Below are 24,600 nucleotides of genomic sequence, written 5' to 3'. Positions count from 1 at the left end.
TCCACAATATTCAGAGGTGCCCTCTGCTGTTGGGAAAAAACACAATCCATCGGAGCCTGGTCAAGTCGTAAGACTAAAAAGAGACACTTGCTCACACTCAGTAACATTTGCTAGAAACCTGACAGCAAGAGCTTCTAAAAACTCTGCCTGTACCAACATCAGCTCTAGAAAAACCTCCAGGAACTTTGCAATATTTAACTTGCTTTAACTTCCACAAGCCCACAGGCCCCTGAGAGCACAGGTGCTATCTCTCCTCTGTCCCCTGCACAGGTAACGCAACGCGAGGGCAGAGGCAAACCATGGAAAAAGTTACAGAGAAGAGCAGCAGTGCAAAATGAGATGAGGAGATGGATCACAGGCCAAAGAGCCACACCACTGCAGCACATTCCTGCACTCAAATAGAAGTTGCAAATCCTTACTCTGCTCTCCTTTAAGCGGTTGTAAAGTTTACAAAAACATCCCACAATGCAACGTGTTGCACCACCCTTTGGCAGCAAACTTGACTTAGGCAACCGCCACAACCCACGAAATACCAGGACCGAGCGCTATACATCACGCAAGAGTGCAACTCAACGTGCAGCTGCCTGCACCATTCAGGATTTCATCATCTGCTGCGGCTCACGATCCGCCCAGCAGTGCCACCAGGTCAGGCCATCATGTCTCCCTCTTCCCTTTTCCTCCTGAAAGAGCAGAGTACAGTAGCTCACTCATCTAGGAGGTAGCTGATAGTAACTGTTCAAATTTGTAATGCAGGGAGAAGTTGTCAGTTAACCACAGGAACTTAGTAACTGGTTGACACAAAGTAAGTTTCTTATTTCACTTCTTTAATTTCAAACAGCCAATTGGTTCCAACCTAGCTGGTTGAAAAGGTGGCTAAAAATGTAAACCTACATGATAAATTTAAGTGCAAAGAAATACCTTTTTTCATTAGCATGATGATCTCTAAGACAACAAAACCAAGCACAATTCAGGACATAACAAAACCATGGCTTCTGGAGCAGTTTTAACCGGCATGCATGTTTAAGCACATAACAATCATGCTGAATCCGACCATCTAACTCAAGAGCTGCCCTATCCCAGGGCTAACTAGTCTTCACTAAATGCTCAGAACGGAGGGTGTTCAAGAGAATGAGTCAAAACTTTTTAACGGACAAAACTTGTTCTCACAAGTTCTCACAAGGCCTTGACTATGTGAGGAAAAACGCATACAGCACAAGCAGCCTGCAAGAAGCAAAAAGTCTTGTAGTTAAAGTACTGGATGGCACTACGTCTTACCTGTTTTCTATTTTAAACCATTAATCATGTCAAACCGATGTTGCTACCTCAGACTCTGTACTCTTGACACAGAAAAAGCAAAGCCAGGTTCTGTTTGCTTACTTGCTCTGTGCCAGGCATTTGCAATTCCCATTATCACTGATAACACCACCACTATTTTGAATGTTGATGTGGTTAACAGTTGGCAATACCATGGACTAATTTAGATCCACAGGCATTAGTAGAGCAAGCAGAAGAGAACAAAAACCCATAGCTAGAAGACTTGTAGCTGCATCCAGTAAATTAAAGTGACACACTGGTATCTTCAAGTATCATAGGACATACAAATCGCCTTGCCTATAAAACAGAAAACAAGGTAACACAGCAGACGACTTCAAGAGTATGTACACTAGTATAGTTTTCATACCCTAGAAATTTAGAGCACTGAAAAAACCAGTTCACTTGCATAATACTCATTAGGTGTTCAACAACTGTGCTTATGTCCGCTTTGATCTTGCTCTGCATCAGCAGCATATCAAATCTGTGTAACAGTCTTTCATGTTGTCCCAGACAACGTATCAACCCAACTCAGAGGCAAAACCCAACGTTCAACACAGCCCTACTGTTTCTTCAAAGTCACACTTTTGCCATCACAAAAGATTTTTCTCCAATAAAGAGATATGGGAACTGTTTAAAAGTCAATGCTTTAACACCAGAACTTTATGTTGTTATAATTGTTTTCCACAACACTGTTTCTTCCAAAAATAGTTCTAGCCAACACTCAGTGGTTCTACTGCAACAATTGAGTTCAGGCAAATACTTTCATCATTAAGATATATATGCACACACACATATATACACACAATTAATTAAAAGTTTAAAATCATACATATATTTGAAGGTCCAATATTCAAGGCAAAACAATAATTCTACACAGATTCATAACACAATATAAAGTGGTGTTATGTACATCAGCATAAGCAAGCATAATTTCTGTACGATAAACTCCAGATATGCTGCCACATACATTGCCAGGAATCCAAATTATTTTTCTTTTTTGTGCAACTTATTTTTATTTTTTTATTGTATTAACAGAAAAAGTAACAACATACACAACTCTCAGGTACATGATTTAGTGGTGGTCTTGGTAGTGTTGGCATAATGGTTGGACTCAATCTTCAAGGTCTTTTCCAACCTAAATGATTCTATGATTCTACGGCATGGTGCAATCTCGATGCCATAATCTTGTTGTCAGAGCACAGGGTCTCCCATTAACAAGCTGTTTGGGCTGTGGACTTAGAGCACAGGCGTTCTGGAAACAGTGTCCTTTGTTAAACAAAACAGACCACTCAACTCTTGTTCCAATGTTTTCTTTTCCCCTCTTCTGCTGCTTTTAAACACACACACACTTCCATTCACAAGAATCATAGCATTTCTGATACAAGTCTCTACAATACACTTTACGATTAACAATCTTAGCTTGACTCGACACACTCCTGGAAATCAATCATCCTGGTTTTCACTAGAGAAGACTGCTTGGTGTTCCTCCGTCACTGTCTGCACAGAATCCCAAGAAGATTTTAACTGCAATGGACCTGAAGAAGTACATGCCTCTAAGATCTGCCAACAGCATTCTAAAGCATTCAAATCTCAGAAAGATTCAGCTCTGTATGCTGCTTATGTTAATCCTAACATAATGCACTAACACTTCTACCCTGCTCTAGACTCACTCAGGCCACTGAAAAGGAAATTTTGCAGGACGATTATTATACCTTAAGTTGAAAAAGAGTTATAACTTGTTGTGTTATAGACAAGAAAGGTGGCCAAGCAGAAATAAAGGAAGAAAATAATGAAAAGGGGCTATTTTGACAACTGCCACTCTGCTTTTATAAACTGAACTTATCTCAACCTTATCAGGCTTGGTACAGTCTTACTTTACAGCAATAAAAGCTGACAGACATGCTAGTCTTAAATCAATAGACGTTAGCTTAGAAGCTTGACAAAATGTTCACATTAATTCATATTGATCATTATTTCTACACTGTGCTAAAAAGGTTAAGTGAAAACAAAACCACTGCATGTTAAACAGACTCACAGCAAAAAAAAAAAATTAATTCATCATTAACAGCATAGGTCTTTCATCTTCAATCGAAGATTGTGGGGCAGGGGGATGAAATGAGAAGATTTCTGTGGGGGTCTGAGTATTTTTCTTCCTCTACCCTTTATACTCAACACTGGTGATAGAGTTTCAGCCAATGACTGCACCCCAATAAGCTGCAGTCCAGCAGAATGTCTAAGCTACAATGCATTCACATCATCACTTCCAGTATTTCAGGAAAACTGATCATTGTTATCTTTTTCCAAAAAATACACAAGTTTTCGTAAATTACACAGAACATCTCTAGAAGTGGAAGTGTTCCTCCTTAACCCTTTTCCTGTAAAAACTAAATGCCTCAGAAACAAATAATTCAGCAAAAATTATAAAAAAGCTAATGAGAATCAGCATCAATGGTATTCTCATCCCAGTAGTGCTTCTAAATAAACTCAAATACATTTATTTTTAACACAGACAACAGTTTAATAACGGGAAGAAAATTAAAGCTTATTTTATGATCACTAACAAGGAAATAAGTTCTAAATATCTCCTGAAAAAGTTGCTAAAAATGAAAATAGCATGGTCTAAAAGGAAAACAAAACATGTAGAATACCAGAAGAATCAGATTACAAGTCACAAGCTTGTACCCAATTTGTTTGCCTTAATTCTAAGGAAAACAAACTTGCACAATAGTTAAACCTAGTTATCTGTCAAAACACAGGAATCTGATAGCACAGATATTTAGCATATGTATTATCGTTTTGCAGAACAAAATTTAAAATGCACCAATATCACTGAAATGGAATGCAATATATTTCACTTACTTTGATCAGCATAATTTTTTGCTTTTAGTTCAAGCTGTCGAGTTTGTGATTCTAATGCTTCCACTCTGGTCTGCAAGTCCTTTTTCTCTTGTTCTTGAGAATCTTCAAACTCTATGAATTTCTAAACAGAAAAAGTGAAGTTAGACTCAATAATTAATTACAGATTATTTTTTCTAAAAAAGCCCGAGCAAAGCTCTTTCTCTGAGTAACAGGTATACAGTCATTTCTAGATTTATTTTTAAAAAGACTTGCACTTCAAGCAGCATGTAGGAAACAACACAGCAGCCCTTCACAGCAAGGAAGGGTGCAAGCAGGTTTCCAAAACAACAGACCTGCAGCCCACACTTAAACATGAAGGATGCTATTTTAGTCCAGTGTCCATCAGTCAAGCATCCCTCACCTACGTTATTCTGTGTTATTGCTGTCAACTAAGCGCCAACTACTTCAGAAAAGCCTGTCTGGGACTAATATAAAAATGAATTATTTAATTACTTCCTAAATTCACACACTTGCCTCCCAACACCACATGTGAATACAGAGATTTGAGTGAATATGGGTGAAGCGTATCTTCACTTGTGAGCCACGGAGGTACAGACCACTGCAGTCGGGACTCGCCAGCGATAGTGTCAACCAAAATTACATGCTGTCTTTTCATCCCCACCCAATTTCTGTTATCATTTGACAGGTTACAAAATGTTCATAGTCTTCATCAAATACTTAATAACCATCTCCTACAATCAGTCAACTGCATAAAAACTATTTAAAAAACTATTTACAGACGCTCTGCAATTATGCTGACCGTCATCACCTTCTGCTACCTTTGTTTACCAACTTTTTCTGACAATATTCTGGCTTTCACTGTGACACATATATCCGTGTTTACATTTTATAACACTAATGTTACCAATTCATCGTTGCAGCAGTTTTTAAAGCGGGGTTTTTTTTGCTATTTTTCTTAATCAAAAACCCAAGAAATTCAATGTGTACTGGTAGCACAAAGAAAATTTCTAATAGCCAAAGATGTCTTAGGTCACGTAGCATTCCCTACTCTGCACTGCAAAGAGAAGGCAAGGCCACAAACACAAGTTGCACAGAAGGCTTATGGTATGGCAAGGAAAAGTATACCAGAAGCCTCTGAAGAAAAAAACCCAAACGTCCAAGGCAGCTGAAGAGTCAGAAAGCAAGCTGCAGCTGGGTACCACACGGAAGCAAAGAGACAGAGGTGGCAGCAACTTAAAAACAGGAATGCTATAGGTGAGACTTGAATATAAATTCTTCCTACATATTGCTAGGAAAACTTAGGGGGAAAAATACCTCAAATGCTCACACATCAACATTTAATAAGCTCCTACTAAGTTTTAACTGATGTGTTTTTACAGTTTTTACAAAAGCAGAAACTTGCAGCCCTATGAAAAGAGCTTCAGTTTAGCAGGGTCATCAGAAGTTTTGCTCAAAAGTAACTTCAGATGTAGCACTGCATCAAAACGTATGAAGTAGAACAAGAGTTCCTTTCAGGCAAGCTCTCCACAGCCATCACAGGACTAGGCATGGTGTTCATATGACTGTGCTTGAAGCTAAATCATGAAACAACTGAGAAAGAGCTGACATCAGCCCAGGTAGCACTGCTTTGGGTTCTGCAATTTAAAATCAGTTCTCCCACTTCAAAAAGACAGATGTGCAAAAGTCTTTCTACCCCCTTAACACAAAGTTTGGGAATATTAATTTGTCAATGTAAAACTCAAACCCTCAAACTTTAAATTTGTTTCATGTCTCCCTTGTAGTAGATGATACAAGAGTTTTGCCCCTTTTAGATTAAAGATTCAAGTCACGTCTGGCTTATTCTTACCAGACTTACCCTTTTCAGGCTTCAAAATTTGACACAAATTTGGCACTGGGGCTAAAGACCAACATCATTTGTTATATTAAACATGGGAAAACATGAAAGAAGAATTATAAAACTGTAACATCTTTGTTTAGCTGCTTCTCCGATGAGTTCCCAAAGTCAGATGTGCCTCATAACTTGGAAAAGGCAAGTGACGATTATACTGAGCCATTCAAAGCCATCAATGTCATCGTTACTCACAAAACTAAAGACGGATCTAATCTTGTACTTCAAGTTCTTCAGCTGCAAGTATTGAAACCAGCTTTGTATTAAACGGCTTTGTCATCTTCCACTAGTCTACCTTCATTTTGTTAAAGCTAGAACTTCAGTTACATCTCTTCAAAGCATTTTTGTAATGAGAGCTGGGTAACACTTTTCCCTCTGCTGAAAACTATACCTGATAACATCATAGAGTACTTCAGACTTTGAATGTTTCTATTTGGTTTCACCTCTCCTTCCAGTGACAGTATTAACACAGGCAGAGCCCCAGGAGATTGATCATCTTGTCCTGACTAAGGCTGTAGGACTACAATGGAATCACTAGTCAGATAAACCCCCACAGCAGCCAAAGATAGGCTGAACACACATACTAAAAGACTTTTATAATTATTTTTTTACATCAACGATGCACTCCAATATTGCACGTCTGCATTGTTTAATGTAAATGCCGCAGCATATGCAGGAACACGTTAGCCACCGTATATATGGATACCAGACATTCCCTTATTTCGACCCGAGCTACTGGTTACACAAAACACCAAGGCAGACAAAAATCTAGCTTTCCCCATTTTAACTGACATCCTGCCTAGGCCACAAAACCGTATCTTACAACTCTAACAAGAAGCAAGATATTTTAGTGTCTTTTGTTTTTTAAAGAACAAGCTGAAGGACACCAGCAAGTCTAAAACAATGGGACTGAATACCGTGAAGATAACAGAAGACAGGACTCGAGCAGACCTTAAGAGGTCATCTTTTTTCACCGCTCTGATACACAGTGTTGGTGCCTGGATCCTAATTTTGATTAGGATATAATGGGGTGTACACACAGGATATGATGCATACCTCCTCCTGCATGTGCCTACTGCTGAAATCCAAGCCTGTGATACCTCCATAAACTACGTTCGGCAACTCCCATTTAATCCTCCCCATTTTCTCCAGGCAGTATCAACTATGCCATTTTAGGGAGACGTTTGCCTAACCTGTTTTTAAAGGCCTCCAATAAAAACTATGAAAAAGTACTTCGCCAACAAGATTCAGAAGCCTTTATGTAATCAATTTTAAATATACTTAAAATTTACAGCAATAATGATCACAATAAACACGAACTCAGACTACACAATGGAGCAGCACAGCACACACGTTTGGAGCCCTCTCTCACGCATGTAATACTTAATCACTTTGTAATACAGTACTAGCCAAATGAAACATTTTTTCCTGTATTTATGTCATCTTCTATTTCCTTATATTTTAAATTAGTGTTCCCGTCACACGATCCAGGTGCAATACTAAGCATATCTGATGCCAGGGTTCCACCTACTTGGCAGTCTTTATTACCCTATGACATGTCCTTCAGTAACTTTTATTGCAGTGATGCCAGCTTTTCAGCCAGTGCCGTGCTCTTCCTGGAATAGGTAGGGAAAACTAGCTATAAAGCCAGTTCAGCTGGACTTAGGGTAGAGAAAAATATATGTAACTGAAAACAACTTAGTAACTTCCACGCCATTTTAGCAAGGTTTCTGTATAATGGATCTGAACTTTGTTCTCTGAAATTAAAAATATTTAAACTCTTACTGCAGAGCGTTTACTTAACATACAACCCCAAGAAAGAAAGTTAACTTTGGGAACAACAAGAAGCGGCAGCCATCGAGTTGCCACTACTACTTAAACCAGTTTTCATGGCAGTAAATCCTTTTTCATGGTTGCAAAAGTAGCAAACGTGTACCAAACACCAGATTTCAAGAACTGTTTAATTCCACCAACAGCCAAAAAACTAAGAGATACACTAGACAGCTTGACATGGATAAAAGGAGCAGATTTGATCCTGTTTTCAAGTCCACAGAAAACACCTCCGCTAGCCACACACACAAGTATGGAGCAGTATACTTTTGTAGAAGTAAAACTTATCAGCATATAAAATAGCAGAACCCCAAATCCTTCTTCCTCTCCCACTTCTTTGTGGCAGAGCATGCTGCCTAACATTCACTAGGTGGGAAGATAGGTTATGCAGAACTGTAAGCAGAACAGCAGAATAAGCTGGTTCCTCTATTTCTTTAGATATAACATAAAATGTACCACGTTAAAAGTCAGACGAGTGACTTCACAGCGACCAAAAAAGATCATGACTGTTTACCTAGAGGACTGAGAAGTAGGCCCAGAACTTCTGAAATAATATTTTTCTGTTTTTAAAGTCACCTTAACGAAGTCCACAGGCAACAACTTTCAAGACGTTTCTTCAGTAACACTTTTAAAGTACAGGAAATAAAGGACGTAGATCAGGACAATGGTGTAACGTGATTCCTAGTCAAACAGTAAACTATTAATATTCATCAAGATACTTCTGCAAAGAAAAATTCCTACAACAGCAAGCAGAAAGTAAAAGAAGGTATGTTACTTCTTCAGGACAGTCAGAACAGATGATACGGAATATTGAACTTAGTAGCTCAAAGTTCTCCACTTCGCTATCAGATTACACAAGCAACCTCCACAAGGAAAGGAAAGAAACACACCAAGCCACTAACTCCTTGTCCAAGAAAAAGTGCTATATTCATGTTCCCTCCTCTCATTTCAACCATACGCACCCATCAGGTTATCTCAACATTCAAAAAAACCAGTTGCAACCATCAAGTCTGAATAAAACACGTAAAGCATGGTGTATGTTCATGAGGTACCTCTGACAGACATTTTAACATATGTACAGCACAACTGACCTCAGCACGTAACAAAAAGATGACCTTTGTGCTTACAATTGAAAATACGGTCTTTGGTCTAACTGCACGTTGGAAAGCATCAGCAAGCTGTCCTGCAGCAGGAGTACTAGCTTTTAGACTGCATAATGCTTGGTCCTCTCAAGTTAATTTATCGTGACACAAAGAAATGGAGATTGCAGCAAAGTACGCTACCAACGTTAGGTATGTACAGCTCCTGAATACCCACAATTAATACCATATTCTATTTCATCATATTGTTTTGGTTTCTGTTCTGTTGCCCAAGGCCTGCTTCTTTCAATCTGGCAAATGCTGCCTGTGTTTCAAGCCTGACTGATTTTCTCATGAATTAGTTCAGAAAATACTTAATCAGCCCCTTCCTCTTCTCTTAATAAAAACATTTTCTAGAAAAGCCTTTTACATGCAGGTCGTGTCAGAACTAGCTATTAAGTCTTTAGAGCAACAGCCCCCAGACCGAAGTCCATAAGGCTTTGTAAAACAACTACATGTTTTGCAAGGATGAACCGTCTGCTGGCCCAAGAGCTGGGGGGACACCATTCACGCCACCTTACTTCATAACGAACCAACCATGTCCTGGAACGATTTGCAGACAACATTCTGCATTCACTTATAACCATAACGTTTATGAATATTCATATGGGGTAATATTTTTCGAATTAAGATTTTGCTGTTGATATCGCTTTCATCTCAGCATCACCATTCGTCTGATTTTTTGGAAAATTTAGAAGGTAAGCACAATGACAGAGATAAGCACTGGGCACGATGTCTGGAAATAGACTTGTAAGATGGCTTGTTCCATTACTGATAATGCTGTCAATCCAATTTCCTCCAGGAGTTTGGCGAGACAATGGGCTGGAGGAGGCTATCCCACACAGCTGGTTTCTGACACGCTGCTTTACCATCTCGCAGGAAATAACGCTGCACGAGCTGACTTGTCTCGAAGTAATCCTTTAAGATTTTTATTTCCATTTTTGCAGCAACATCCCAAAGTCAAGAGCTTACGCCACCGAGCAGCCTGCACCACCTGTTGCTGACTGCAGCTTTTATGTCCCAACTCTGAGGAACTTCAGTGCAGGCAGTACCTATTCTCTGTATTTTTTGCAACGTGTACCCGCTGTTTTTTGGGGGGAAATGCCCTCTGCAAGGGATGCGGCACGGCCCCCCCCCCCGCGGGGAAGGCGCAGCGGGTGCGCGGCTCCGCCCCGCTCCCGCCGGCCCGGGGACCCGGGGGGCTGCGCCTGAGGGCGGCCACCGGCCGGGCCGAGGGGAGGCCCCGCCGCCACCCGCCCCAGCGCTCAGCCCTCGGGGCCCGGGCAGGGACGCGGCGCCCCCGGCCCTCCCTCCGTCCAGGGACACGGCACCACCGGAGCTCGTCACCCGGCGGCTCCCGGCCCCTCAGACCGGCCGGGGCCTACCCCCGCGGGAGCGGGCTGCGGCCGCCCCAAGCATCCCGCCCCCGGCGGCCCGGCCGCGCCGCGGGCAGGAAGCGCCCCCCCGCCTCCCGCCTCCGCGGGGGAAGGCCGGAGCCGCCGCCCGCCCGGGGAACGGGCCCCCGCCCTCCACCGGCCCCGCTCCCGCCTCAGCTCCTGGGCCCGGCGCCCGCCCTCACCTCCTCGGCCTGTTTGCGCAGCGCCTTCTCCCGCTCGTACTGCGTGAGGAGCTGCTCGTTGTCGTCCCGCAGCAGCTCCAGCTCCACGCTGGTCTCCTGGCTGTGGGCGCACACCGAGTCCAGGTTCTCCAGCACGGCCACCACCAGCGGCATCAGCTCGGCCACCACCTCCTCGTCGTAGCGCCCGATGAGCCGCTCGAACTCGCGGTAGATGGAGCCCGCCAGCCCCGACACCCGCTCCGACATCATGGCGGGGCCGGGGCCGCCGGGGTCCTCCTGGTACACCACGCCGTCCGCCAGCTCCATGGTTGCCGGCGAGCGCCTTCCCTCCCGGGGGCCGGCGGGGCGGCAGCGGCGCAGCTCGCTCCCGGCCTCTCCTCCTCCCTCTGCGGCGGGGCCTCGCCTGCAGCCCGGGCGGGGAGGGGGGGGGCGGCGGCGGAGCGCGGCCGCGGCGCACGGCACTGACCTCACCCGCCGCGCCGGGGCGGGGCCGCGCGTCACGCGGGCGGGGCGGGGCCTGGCGGTGATGTCACCGGGGGGCGGGCACACGGCGGGAGGGGCGGGACAGGGACTGGCGGTGATGTCACCGGGGGGCGGGCACACGGCGGGAGGGGCGGGGCAGGGACTGGCGGTGATGTCACCGGGGGGGCGGGCGCACGGCGGGAGGGGCGGGGCCTAGGGTGATGTCACCGGGGGCGTGTTCACGGCGGGCGGGGCGGTGGTGGCCCCGCCCCGGGGGTGTGCCCGTGTGCCCCCCGGGAGCCGCCGGCGCTCCCACCGGGCGGCGGGGTTTGGACCGTGCTGGTAGCGGGGCGGCGGAGCCCGAGCTCTGTGTTGAGGCAGCGGGGCGGCTGGCAGCGCTGAGCCCCTCCGCGGGACCCCCCACGCGTGGGTGCGCGCCGTGACCCCGCGGCTGGGCGAGCGGCCGAGCGCCGGCGGCTCCCCCATGGCACCCACCGCAGCAGCGATGGAGCCGGTGATCCATGCGGGGGTGACGGAGCTCAACCGGGAGCTCGGGGCTGCGCAGCCCCCGGACCGCGCTGGGGTCGATGGGCCGGCTCCTCTCTGACAGCGAAAAGAGCTTTTATTTCTGCCAAGGTCTCCAGACACAGCAGAGATGCTGCTTTGTCAGCAATAGCGCAACTTGGAAAGCGTCTTGCGCTTGCTGAGGGAGAGCGGTTTTCCTGGGATCGGGAACAGCACATTCCATTTTAGATCATGTCCTTTGTCGCGGGAGTAAACGTGAGCCATGCTGGGCATCGAAGGTAAACTCGAACCCATCTACTGACGTTGAAAAGTTCCAAGAGTTGCTTCGCATCCCTCATTTGTTCCATAGCGCCGGAGTCAGTTTAGCTCGATAAAGACCCTCCAGGTCATCAAACGCAACCGTTAGCCCAGCACTGCCCAGTCCACCGCCGACCCGCATCCCTCAGCGCTGCCGCCACACCGTTTGAATCCCTCCGGGATGGTGACTTGGCCGCCTCCCTGGGCAGCTGCTCCAGTGCTTCACCACCCTTCCCATGAAATCAGGAAATTTTCCCTAATAACTAACATAAATCTCCCCTGGTGCAACTTTTGTCATACACATCGTATTTGGGGCAATCCCTGTTTTTCATTAAGTAAAAGCCTCTCCTGCAGAGCTGGGGAACCCACTGGCCCAGCGGCCCTACGGGAACAAAGAAACGAGTGTTTTAAAAAATGGAAAAGCTTGAGAAGCGATGGAACTTTAACTGTGGTGATTGCATTAATTTCCACTGGAGAGCAGTAGAGATTTGTGCTCTGTTTTCTCTCATTTGGACTGATTCTAAGACAGTAACTGTCCTTTAAATGCATATGCCCTGTTGTCTTTTTTATGTACCAAGCTGGTGGGTCTGTGCAAGAAGGACAAAGAAAAGACTCCAGCCCCGTGTGCCAGATTTCTCACGAGTTCTGTTTAGACACTATCCTCCCAAGCCGACAGTTTACATAGTGCAGCCAGGGCACGGACAGTTGAAATACAAATTTATTTATAAACACGGCAAAAGGAAAAAAAAGCTGCTTACCTTTTAATTATGACCACAAAATTTACAGCGCTGTAGCTAAAAAAAATAATTTAAAAAAAGACACACTGTACTTTCCTACTCACATCTCCTCAAGTGAAGTTTTCATTTAAATCACTGGAAATTATCCCTGTGAAAAGATTTTTTGTTTTTCATATTTCTCTTTCATGAGAGAAAACACTGAGAAAAAGTTACCACTGAGAAAAAAATGCAACTTCTCTGTGTTTCCCTGCTGTCTACCACAGATGAACATCTCCACTTGATGCAGGAGTGTTGAGGGATGCTGTCTTTCAGAATTTCTTTCTCTCTCTAGGTCATGCACAGTTTCCCATTCACCTCAGTTGCCTGCGTTGCAGAAGGCGCTGAGAGCCTGTGGGGCAGGGGTTATCGACCCGTGGGGGTTTTACCGAGCGTGAATAGATCTTGTAGGAGTGCTGCAAAGAGCCCAAGTGGGGAGGTAACTGGGTTCGGCTCCCAGGACAAGGCTGGCAGGCTGTACCCGATGCAGCAGACTTGTAACCCAGACCTCACCACGTTCTTCACGTGTAACACTGCGTAACGCGAGGACAGCTCCGAAGCACGGCAGATGATTGTGAGGATAGAAGCACCGATCATCTTGCATCGTAGCAGACAGCCTTTTCCCTCTGCAGCTTCACAGTCCCTGCCATCACACATGGCGAATTGCACAAATACATTAGCTGAAAAGACACGTTCTGCCAGACGGCGAAAATGGGTCAAGGTGTCTGCTGACAGCCTTTAAGGGAAGGGGTCTCTGAGGGTAGGCTAATTTTATCCTGTTTCCATTAGCAAAATGGATAGATGTGGTTTTCTTTCACGGCTGGAGCGAGGCCATCATTGAACAGGCAGGCTGCTGCCACGACAGTCGCAGTCAGACTGATGAGTCCAGGTCCAGAAAGCCATTTGTGCTCGTGGTTTATTTCTAGTCACCTGGGGGTGGAGGTCTGATGTGGATAAATGAGGTATTTAAAAAGATGAGAAATAGAAAAATTGCCTGGGAGCCAAGGTGAAGTGGTGTAGAAATGTATTTTATTGACAGTCTCGCCACTGAGATCACATTTTACGATGTGCACCTCGCAATCAGCTTGAGATCAGAAACTCAGGGATGGATTAAAAATAGAACAAGTTATGGAATTATATCCTAGTTGCTTCACAGGCGATTAAGGGACCTGTAGATTTAGTAAACTAATCAAGCATATGAAACAGCACAAAGAAACCTCAGAGTATTGTCTATGCAGCTTCAAGGCAGCAGCTGGCTGTGGTAACTACTAGTGTAAAATGGATTCACACTCTTGGGGAAATAACTGCCTGAAAAAGAAATCAGTTTTCTGGTTAATAAGAAAAATTATATCCCCTGTCCCTAGATAACAGTTTATTTGAAAATAAATTGATTTGCAATTTACCAGGGAAGAAAATTACCCTTAAATCGGTACGGGGTGAGAAAAGTTTAACTGGGACTTTACCCAGAGGAGAAATTTTTGTAAAAGCTTAATTCTATCACAGAATCATAGATGTTAAAGCGCAGCAGAAATCAAGCTAAAGGCAGATGAACGATAGCAACACTTAGCTAAATGAAGAGTCATATAGCCACGAGCAACAAAACACGGCAGACTTACGAGGCTGGTTATAAGGAGCAAGAGGTGCAGAGCACAAAACGTGGGTCCCGACGAAAACTCCGCAAACGTTTCAAGGGGTACAGATGGAGGCTGGTAGCTGAGATCAGGGTAAAGCCAGGGCCAAAGCAGCAAAGCGAGGAGCTGTGTTTGAGTCCTGAAGGCTGGAGGCATTCACCAAAGCCTTTTGCTTCAAGGCTGTTTGAAAAATGTCTAGTGGTTTTAAGTAATGTGTAAATGGCTTGAGCTCAGTAATAGTATTTACTTCACTCACCAAAGATTTTGAAGGTCTTTACCTTCTCTTCCCATGATCAGTCCGTTTTTAGGAAACTTTTTGTCCAGACTGTCTAACTCTTTGCATTTTAGGTAAACATCTAGTTTTCAATGTAATTCAGTAATTCTGGTAGAATTTTCAACCAGCAAAAAAAGCTGCTGATTTTTACAGTAAAAATAAGAAAAATACTTCTGCGGCGTTTCATGTACTATGTAATGCACAACATGCGTGGCTAATCATGGGTTAATCTCAAAAGTGACAAGGATGACCCTTAATGAAGTTAAAAGACTTGGCAAAGAACAGGGAGCTGACCTATGCTCTGTAAAGCACTATTTGCTTTGCCCACCTTATGGCCAGTCCTAAGCTTTAATCATTAAATGTTGTAGTTTTAACCAGGCTGTAAATAGATGTCCTGTGGCTGATTTTAAATGAATATTTTTCGAAACATCCTGTTTCTAGAGACCTTTTGTTAATCTTCAATATTATTTTGCCTTGGTGATGATTACAGCATGAGAGTTTGTTTTAGTGGTATGAAGCATCTTAAATAAAGGTGTATGGAAGGAACAGAATATAGTGGAGGGACATTATCAGAAGAACACTCAGAAATTCTAAATCCAAAATAACTTCAAGGAGGACTTGCTGGAATGTACAATGCTGTGCTTTTTAAAACATCTTTCATTAAATCAGAGATCCTGGAAAAACAAGTACATGGTGGTATGATCATACCTGGGGTAAAAAGGACCCCTGAATAAATAAGTAAAAATAAATAAATAAATAGATAGATAGATAGATAGATAGATAGATAAAAAGTAAACGGGTGGTTTGAATAGATGCTGATGTCAGATCTGGATCCTCCCACCAGAACTACGAGTAAGACATGGATGTGTGAGGGATGGTTGTGAAGAAAAGGGATCCCAAGGAAGGAAATCCGAACTATTAAAAAGGGGAACTTAAGCTGTTAAGCAGCAGCTAAATCCTGCCCAGAGGGAAGTGAAACCTACATTATTTTGCTATCAAGAAGAGGCAGGGAGCAGAGCCCAGGAAAAGCCAGGACAAGCACAGAATTCCTCTCAGCAGGACACGCTGAGAACGGGAGAGCTTGGGCGTCCAGAAGTTTTATCCTCAGGGAATGAAATGCCCAAGGCCGAGCAGCTGAGCGGTGAGTGTCGAAGGAGGTTGTCACCAAAACTGATGTCTTGAAAGGGGAAAGTCAAAGCAGACCAGCACGATAATGAGATTTTTATTACAAAAATTGTATGTGCCTTTTCCTAAATAAAAAAATTGAGTTTGCCTATTCGCTGGAAAAGCGAATATCAGTCACTGTGGGGGTGCGGGCTGTGGGGTGCGGGCAGTGGGGGTGCGGGCAGTGGGGGTGCGGGATGTGGGGTGCGGGCTGTGGGGGCGCGGACGGCACCCCCGGGCAGCGCTGTGGTGCTCGGGACCGGCCGCAGCGCGCAGCGCCCCCTGCAGGCGGGAGGCCGCGTCGTCGCCATGGCAACCGGGCGGCCCCGCGGCGGCGGCTTAGGGCTTAAGCCGCGACGGGGCGGGCAGCGGCCGCCTCGGGCCGCCAGACGCAGCCGGGGCCGCCAGCAGGTGAGACGGGGCGCGGGGCCGGGGGGCCGGGGCGGCGGGCCGGGCACCCCCGGTTGCTGGGGGAAGCGGGCAGGGGCCGCAGCCCGGCCTATCCCAGCGCCCCGCACGGCCCCCGGGGCAGCGCCCGCCGGCGGCCCGAGCAGCCCCCCCGGGCGCGCCGCCCCCGCTTCCCGCAGCAAAACGCGGTCACGGCCCCCGGGCCCCTCACACCGGGTTGCGGGTGAAAATTCTGCATCTGGATTTATTCGACCTCCCTCGCCCTAAATTGGGGGCAGCAGCCCCCCACGCTGCGCTCGGGGATGCGTCTGTGCCTGTCCTTCCCCTCCACTCCCTTTACAGCTTTTCTCATTTAAATATTTGCTAATTGCTTCCTTCTCTATGTGGCGCACTGTTTTTAAACTTGCTATTGTAGCACTTGTGAAAACCCACCTACAGCGATTGATTTATCAAATCGGCACCGAGCATCGGTTAATGACCTTCGGATGTAGCCGATTTAATTATGATAATAGCTGATATTACACGTGATATGGGGCTGTGATTGCACTTGCCCGCTGATCCTGGCAGAATGAATTTTATTCCCCTTCCTCATTAGGACGATGGCTTCTATCGCCGAGCGCACCTTCATCGCCATCAAGCCTGACGGAGTCCAGCGGGGACTGGTGGGAGAAATCATCAAGCGGTTTGAGCAGAAAGGATTCAAACTGGTGGCCATGAAGTTAATTCACGTAAGCTTCCCTTCCGTTGTGCGCCTCCCGATTCGTGCCAACCCCAGCCTTAAAACACAGCCTCATGCTATAATGACAAACATAGCCTTCAGAACCATTCAACCTGAAATTCTGAGAAGGCTCTGAGTATTTTGGATACTTTTGGAAAAGTTCCCAGTTCCCAGCTCCGGCTAAATGCTTTAGACACACTAAGCATGCTAATTTTAGTAACCTGATGTCCTTAGTCTGAAGAGAATATTTTTTTAGGTGCAACCTATACCTAATAAATATCTCTGAGTATCTTCATCAAATACTGGGGTCACATATGCTGTCTACATTGGCAAAACCCACTTTTCTAAGCTCAGCTGTGGTTAAAGCAAATCGGTCAAATTCATATCGACCAAAAAGTACTTCTAGGAAGATGCTAGAAACACTGAATTTCCAAGTGCGTGCAAGTTTTAGGATTAACAGCGCGCTGTGGTTAATCTGTGTGATTTCAGTATGCTCTTAAGGTCTTACAGTAAGCTTTTTTTGTGGGGTTGGTTGGTTTTTAATGCAGGCCTCCGAAGACCTTCTGAGAGAACACTACATTGACCTGAAAGACCGGCCGTTCTATGATGGGCTGGTGCAGTACATGCACTCTGGACCTGTTGTAGCTATGGTGAGTCCTTCAGATGCAGCCAAGAAAAATAGACCGATGGTCTTCCCTGCAGTAAGGTTGTGTTACCTGTGGAATTCTAGTTGACTTGTTTAAAAGGACTTAAAAACCTAGATTCAAATATTGTAATTAGGAAGACACGCTGTTAACTCCTTTTTCTTTAATCTTTTTTCATAATCTTTCTCTCCTTTGAGCCAGTATGTTGAGGAAGAGGGCAGGGGTAACGGGGGAACCAAAGCTGGGACCATGAGGAACAGTGAACCCACACAAAAACCCCCACTATGAAATGCCATGTGTTAAGCAAGCTGAAAAATGATGGTAGAGTATTTTTACTATAAGATCAAAAATCTTTTTCAGTCTAGCTTCATTAGAAGGGTTTTTCTCTTTTTTTTTTTTTTTTTTTCCTTGAAAGTGTATTTGTAAAATAGTGGAGCTATTTACTATATAGTAAAGTAAAATAGTGGAGCTATTTACTGAAAGATTGAAAATCTTTTTCAGTCTAGCTTCATTACAAGGGTTTTCCTCTTTTTTTCCTTGAAAGTGTATTTGTGAAATAGTTGAGCCGGAGGTCTAGATCTTAAATAAGCAGACAGCTTTGTAAGGCTGTTTATCATATTGAGATTTAAGATTGTTCTCTTCCCATCTTGGAGAGGTATTGTGCAGAAGGGGGGAACTTCAGCAGATGCTTCAAGAATCTGCCAGAAAATTTGGAGAAAAAATATCTCCTGCTGTTACGAATATTTGGATGGTGATACGTGCCATGGACAGCATTGTGTAGTTCTGGAAGGTATAATTTACTCTTGCTACTTTATCTACTGCTAAGATTTAATTATCTCAATGGATTTTATTTTTTATTAAGGTGTGGGAAGGTCTCAATGTGGTTAAGACTGGAAGGGTGATGCTGGGGGAAACTAATCCATTTGATTCAAAGCCTGGCACTATTCGTGGTGACCTCTGCGTTCAGATTGGAAGGTAAGTTTTGAACCTATCGATATCATCCAAAGAGACTAAATGTCCAGTGGTGTGACATGGTATATATAGGAACTGTGCTCCATCCCTCTCTATCTTATGCATGGAGCTGCTGTTCCCTCTGCCCACGTAATGTTACGATCTAAAGATGGAAATCGAGTCGTGGTCTTCCCCATTAACAAAAATTATGAGCAAAACTGTGGCTGCATACTCTAAGCCTATTACTACTTTACAGTTACTTAAAACTTCTCTGTAATAGAGACCACTTCAAAAAAGAAAAGAAAAGAGGCTTGCTTTCCTTTGAGTTGGAGGATTATATTACTTTTATATCCAATTTTTCTTTTCCTAGGAACATCATTCATGGAAGTGATTCTGTAGAAAGTGCTGAGACAGAGGTCAATTTGTGGTTCACTCCTGAAGAGCTGGTCGATTACAGAAGCTGTGCTCATGAGTGGATCTATGACTGAAACTGAGCCTATACCTTCTGGTATCCTTACTGTCTGTAAACAGCCGCTAGCCTCTAGCTGTTTCAAAGCCCTTCATAGAAACTGGTAGAAACCTGTCTCAGAAATCTGTGAGATTGTTCTGTCGTAAATAGTAAATATAGCGAGCGTTTGCTGCTCCTTTGGTTGAAAAGATGTCAAGTTAGAGACAGAACTGTACTTTTAGAAAGCTGCTTCTGGGAGTGAGAGATGTGAGATTAAAACAGAGAGGATACAAGGCATATATTTTCCTGAAACGTTCCATAGTCCAAGAGGGTACTTTAGTAAATAGAATAAAATTTAGTAAGAATTGATTTGGTAAATAAATACGCAAATGGCTCAGTGTCAATTAACTTTGTTAAAATGTTAGGGGACAATTGGTGGTACACAAAAATATTGATAGTATGCCCAAATATTGAGGATTGAACTTTATGTCAAGTGAATCCCCACACCCAGTATGGCTGCAGAAAAAAGCTTATTCCTGTCTCCAGAATGCGCCGTGCCTGCACCCAGAGCACAGCCTTGATTAAAATAACGAGAACTTGCCTCTAGATTGACACTGTTTCAGCTTGCTTCCCCCCCCACCCCCTCGCCCTGGATTTATTTGGCTTTTTAAGGAAGGATTAATAGGACAGACTTTCTGAAATGTCGTTTTATGTGAAAAGAAGATTAATGTGAGGATGGATAACAGAGATCTACCTTCAGCCACTTCACTGCAGCAGTTGCACAGAGCAACATCAGAGTGGTGTTTGCTTTACCAACTGCAGCTGATAATTTCACGATGCTGTCATTTGTGTTCCTTCCTCAATAGCTGGCACTACAAAGCAAGCTGTTTGGGATAAGGTATTTCAGAAGTGACTGTAGCATCATTTTTATATATTTATTTAATCACGTAAAGGCATACGGTCATAATAATGCTAAATGTATTTCAGCAGAGCTGCCTGCCTCTATCAGGGAAAATGATCAGCCTCTTGCAGAAGCTTTATCTACAAATACTCGCCAGCTGTACTGGATGAGGAACAAGAAATGTGTTGGGGTCACTATTATGTATTTATTTACCTGCGACATTGTATTCATTAAAAGCAAAAGTTTCATGAATTCCGTTGTTCAAACTCCTAGATTTTTTTTCCTACAGTGAGTTCTTGTTTCAAATGGTAACCTGTGCAATGACTGTTGCATTCAATATTTATGACACTTTATGAAGATATCTAACTCCTAAAAAGGGATGGTACAAAATAAAACATTTGCTGTTTCTTAAGTGAAATAAAAGGAAATTTTCATTATATTGACCTAATTAATGAGTCTAAGAAGAGGGAACAAATTCCCGAACAACCAAACTATACGGAGGCTTCTTAGATTCTCTTCTGAAAATATTCAGTGTTATAGAAGACAAATAATTAAGTTAAAGGTTGTTAGAGAAAAGGGAATACGTGACAAACCTGTGCACCAGATGAGTAGCCTCCAGTTCCGTTTTTGCTTGGAGGATTACTTGAGATGTCTTGTTCTTGGTTTGCTTACTACAAAATAAGAGAAATGTGGGTTATCTGGAGACGTGGGGGTTGTCAGAAAGCTACCGATGAGCATTTCTAACGTGTCGAGACCGAGAGGAGGTGGAGGCCAGCTGCCTCGCAGAGGAACGTCATGCTCTGCGCATCTGGGGTGCCCGAGGAGCGTGGCCAGTTTCTCTAGTCGCAAGTGGCCCGTCACCAGAGGCTGTGTAGGTCCTACAAAGGGTATTTTGGTGGTACTACCTGTGCCGCGGTGGCGCACGATGGTAACCAGCTCAGGGAGGGCACTGGAAAGGTGTTTTGTGGATTAGCGAAGGGTCAAGCAGCAACCATCAGTGTAACAATGCTCTTCCCGGTTCTCGTGGTGACATGGCTCCAAGGGCCGTGGAGTTTTACAGCTGCTGTTTGACGCTCCGCAGCTTCATCCTCCCATATCGCGACAGAATCGCCGGTAACTTCCCCGGGTTACCGATCGCAGCAGCGGCCAGGCCGGCGGTGGCAGCCAGCAGCGGGCAGCGCGGGGGGTCTCTGGGGCAGCAAAGCGAGCGCCGCGGAGTAAATCAAATAATGACCGTGTAATAAATCAAATCAATAAATCAAATAACGCCTGAATGTGTAGTAAATCAAATAACGACTGAGCGTACTTAAATCTCCGCTGTGGGAAGGCCTGCGGGCCCGCCGCCGCGACTGGACGGGAATAACCCCCGGGGCGGCCCCCGGGCGGGCGGGGGCGGCAGCTGCCACCGGCCATCAACTGCCACCGGCCCGGCCAGTGCGGGGGGGCCCAGCCGTGCGGGGGGAGCGCAGCGGGTCCCGCCGGTGCGGGGGGAGCGCGGGGGTCCCAGCCGGTGCGGGGGGAGGGCAGCGGACCCCAGCCGGTGCGGGGGGAAGGGCTGCGGCGCCGACCGGCCCGTCCCGCAGCGCTGGCGCCCAAGCGCGCCCCCGGCCCGGCCGGCCCCGCCCCCAAGCGGCGCAGGGCGCGCGGCCCCTCCCCTGCGCAGGGCGGGGCATCCGGCGCGCGCCCGCTTCCTCCTTCTCTTTCTCCGGCGGGCGCGGCGCGGGCGGCAGCTCCGGCGAGGTGAGGGGGGGGCCGGGCTGGGGCCGCCGCGCTGCGCCCCGCGCCGCTTCGGGCGGGGAGGCGTTGCCGGGCCGGGGGGGGCGCTGGGCCGCGCCGCCTCAGCACCGGGGGCTGCGGGCCTGGCCTGGGCGAGCGGCGGGAGCGGGCCGCGGTCGGGGGGGCGCACACGCGAGCCCGGTGCCACGCGGGCGGGGCGGGGCGGGCGCCGGCTCCTTCCGACCTTGAGGCGGCGGCGGCGGCGGCGGGGGAGGGGCGGTGCCGCGCCTGAGCCCGCCCGTCCCCGTGCCCCGCAGCGCCATGGCGGCCAACGCCGAGCGCACCTTCATCGCCATCAAACCCGACGGCGTCCAGCGGGGGCTGGTGGGGGAGATCATCAAGCGGTTCGAGCAGAAGGGCTTCCGCCTGGTGGCCATGAAGCTCGTGCACGTGAGTGCCGGAACTACCCCCCCCCCCGGCACCTCGGGGTGTGCCCCCCCTTTCGGTCCCCCCCCGGCACCTCGGGGTGTCCCCGCCCCGTGTCCGTCCCCCCCCCCCCCCCCCCCGTGTCCGTTCCGCCCCCCCCCCCCCCCCCCCGTGTCGTCGTCGTCGTCCCCAGGCACCTCGGGGTGTGTGTCCCCCCCCCGTGTCCGTCCCCTCCCCCCCAGGCACCTCGGGGTGTCCCCCCCCCCCGTGTCCGTCCCCTCCCCCCCAGGCACCTCGGGGTGTCCCCCCCCCCCCCCCGTGTCCGTCCCCTCCCCCCCAGGCACCTCGGGGTGTCCCCCCCCCCCGTGTCCGTCCCCTCCCCCCCAGGCACCTCGGGGTGTCCCCCCCCCCCCGTGTCCGTCCCCTCCCCCCCAGGCACCTTGGGGTGTCCCCCCCCCCCGTGTCCGTCCCCTCCCCCCCAGGCACCTCGGGGTGTCCTCCCCCCCGTGTCTGTCCCCTCCCCCCCAGGCACCTCGGGGTGTCCCCCCCCTTTCCCCCTCCTTAGGCACCTCGGGGTTGCCCCCTGGCACCTTGACGTCGCCTCTGCCACTGCGATGGGTCCTGCCCCGGGGGGGGCACCAGGAACCAGGATTTGCCTGGATGGCTCAGTGCAGGGACCTGAAATGCCCTGGCTGAGGGCGGTGGGGGCAGCAGCTGCCCCTCAGGTGGGGATCGCTGCCGCGCAGTGAAATCGCGTGGGCAGCTCCTTGCACCACACAAGGCGGGTGTCACGTGCTCCTTTGATTTCACACCGGGGACTCTAATCAAAGCCCAGGAGAGCGCTGCAGCGCCTGTCGGGAACATGCGCGGCTGGTGGATCCAGTCGCTGATGCTGTACCCTTACAGCGACACCTTTTGCGGTATGGTATTTTGAAAGTGACATGTAATGTGACATCTGCCCTCTTAAAGGCTTCTGAAGACCTTCTCAAACAACATTATATTGACCTGAAAGACCGACCGTTCTACCCAGGTTTGGTGAAATATATGAACTCTGGACCCATTGTGGCCATGGTAAGTGCCTTGGTTTTACCTGAAGACTACTTCCTTGGGTATATTTGTCTTGCTCTGAAAATAAATTTTAAGTCTTCACAGGTACTGTTACAAAAACACTTAAAACTACCCAGTTCTGGTAGTGGCAAAAGAAAACCAAATTAAAATGAAGACAATCAAGAAAAGTTACTGCGTTTTAACAAGAACTAAAGTGCGCATTTATAAAGTGCCTATTAAAATGCTTAATACATATTAAGCAAAATTCCTGTAAGCCAGTTTCTGCACCAAAGAATAGTGTGTTTTAGGCAAAAAAAAGGTTAGGGCTGTCTCACAGAAGCCCATCTTTTTTTCTGTGTAATTTTTTTTTTTCCACCCCCTCCAAAACCAATATAATTCACCTGGTGGCATCTCCTCCTGTTTTGACTATGTGCCTAGGGGCGCCTGCGCCTGACCTTAGCCTGTCACAGCAGAAAGGTTTTGAAGTTGGCCTTGTATGTCAGTTGACTCTGAAGCTTGGTAAACTACCTCCTTTACAGGAGTGACAACAGTTATAGTCCTTTTTATAATCGCTTTAAGTTAATGTTTTTTCCTAGTCATCTTCACAGGCCTGAGAGAGATGCTTGGCTAGACAGTTTTTTTTTTTTTTTTTTTTAGTGCTGGAGCCCTTGTTTCTTGTTTAAGTCTGTTACTAGCAAAGATTAATCTTTGGTGTTTTCTATAAGCATGGATTAATAGGATTTGTTTTGTCTCTTCTTTAAGGTATGGGAAGGACTCAACGTGGTTAAAACGGGGAGAGTAATGCTAGGGGAAACAAACCCGGCGGACTCTAAGCCTGGTACCATCCGTGGTGACTTCTGCATTCAAGTAGGAAGGTTTGTGCTCTATTAGTTATCAATTCAGATTAGCACCATTGAGGTTTTAGCCTTTTATTCTAGGAAGTCAAAATTGTTGGTAGATATCCTAGTCTGATGGTATTTTATTTGCAGGTCACCATTTATATCGGCAACTTAAGGAAATGGCTTGGTACAAAAGAGGCTTGTTTTGAAATGCAGCTCCTCGTCAGAGCTTTGTGTAAGATCAGTCGGTGGCAGTGGCTGTGGTAGTGAAGTAGCCCTACTCACTGTCTGCTAGGCTTAGTTAGCAGGGAGAGGGGGAGCATCGCTGTACCTGAAAACAGTAGCCTTGCAGCTCTAGATGCTTCGTCCAAGTTTTTGCATATAGAGAACTACGTGGTTGCTGAAAATGTGTTTCTATACAGAGCAATGTGTTTGTCTCCTTCCACAGAAACATCATTCACGGCAGCGACTCTGTAGAAAGCGCGCAGAAGGAGATCAACCTGTGGTTCAAACCTGCAGAGCTTGTTGACTTCAAATCTTGTGCACATGATTGGATCTATGAGTGAAATGAGTTTCCACGGTGAATTGTGCCTTCTGAACACATCATCTCATTCCAGCTATTGACCTGGGAGCAATTATCACCACGGTTATCTTAGTCATTTTCAGCGCCATCAAATAAATGAATATGAACTTAACTTGTTGTGGTTGCATTCACTACAAAACAAATACTGCTTTCAGATACTCAAGTAACTTTACTTATTCAGTAT

The 24,600-nt window shown here is 46.6% G+C and overlaps 3 protein-coding genes and 1 long non-coding RNA gene across 8 annotated transcripts in view; 2 read left to right on the top strand and 2 right to left on the bottom strand.

Moving 5' to 3' along the window:
- SPAG9 (sperm associated antigen 9) overlaps nt 1-11,046 on the bottom strand; it is a 65,855-nt gene extending 54,809 nt beyond the window's left edge. For 4 of the 5 annotated variants that reach the window (XM_037406927.1, XM_037406951.1, XM_037406936.1 and 1 more), the window contains exons 1-2: nt 10,610-11,046; nt 4,174-4,294 (exon numbers count right to left, since the gene is read on the bottom strand). In XM_037406927.1, coding sequence (XP_037262824.1) covers nt 4,174-4,294; nt 10,610-10,915 — 427 coding nt within the window. In that variant the 5' untranslated portion in view covers nt 10,916-11,046. The remainder of the gene's footprint in view (nt 1-4,173; nt 4,295-10,609) is intronic. The other variant, XM_037406961.1, reaches the window with a different exon arrangement.
- A 2,627-nt stretch (nt 11,047-13,673) lies between these two features.
- On the bottom strand, nt 13,674-15,841 carry LOC119148249. Its single transcript, XR_005104351.1, has 2 exons — nt 14,283-15,841; nt 13,674-13,974 (listed from the first exon to the last, which is right to left on the bottom strand). It is a non-coding gene; the product is annotated as an uncharacterized LOC119148249 (long non-coding RNA).
- Nucleotides 15,842-16,016: 175 nt separating this feature from the next.
- LOC119156698 (nucleoside diphosphate kinase-like) lies at nt 16,017-20,057 on the top strand. The gene is made up of 5 exons (XM_037406899.1): nt 16,017-16,146; nt 16,739-16,871; nt 17,410-17,511; nt 18,368-18,480; nt 18,827-20,057. The coding sequence occupies exons 2-5, from the start codon at nt 16,743-16,745 to the stop codon at nt 18,942-18,944; spliced, it is 462 nt and encodes a 153-aa protein (XP_037262796.1). The 5' UTR covers nt 16,017-16,146; nt 16,739-16,742; the 3' UTR covers nt 18,945-20,057.
- Nucleotides 20,058-21,473: 1,416 nt separating this feature from the next.
- On the top strand, nt 21,474-24,525 carry LOC119156704 (nucleoside diphosphate kinase). Its single transcript, XM_037406913.1, has 5 exons — nt 21,474-21,545; nt 21,839-21,971; nt 22,917-23,018; nt 23,757-23,869; nt 24,282-24,525. The coding sequence occupies exons 2-5, from the start codon at nt 21,843-21,845 to the stop codon at nt 24,397-24,399; spliced, it is 462 nt and encodes a 153-aa protein (XP_037262810.1). The 5' UTR covers nt 21,474-21,545; nt 21,839-21,842; the 3' UTR covers nt 24,400-24,525.
- Nucleotides 24,526-24,600: the final 75 nt, after the last annotated feature.

The sequence above is a fragment of the Falco rusticolus genome, chromosome 1 (genome assembly GCF_015220075.1).
Source record: "Falco rusticolus isolate bFalRus1 chromosome 1, bFalRus1.pri, whole genome shotgun sequence".
In the NCBI taxonomy this organism is placed as follows: domain Eukaryota; kingdom Metazoa; phylum Chordata; class Aves; order Falconiformes; family Falconidae; genus Falco; species Falco rusticolus.
This window is presented reverse-complemented; position numbering and strand designations above follow the sequence as displayed.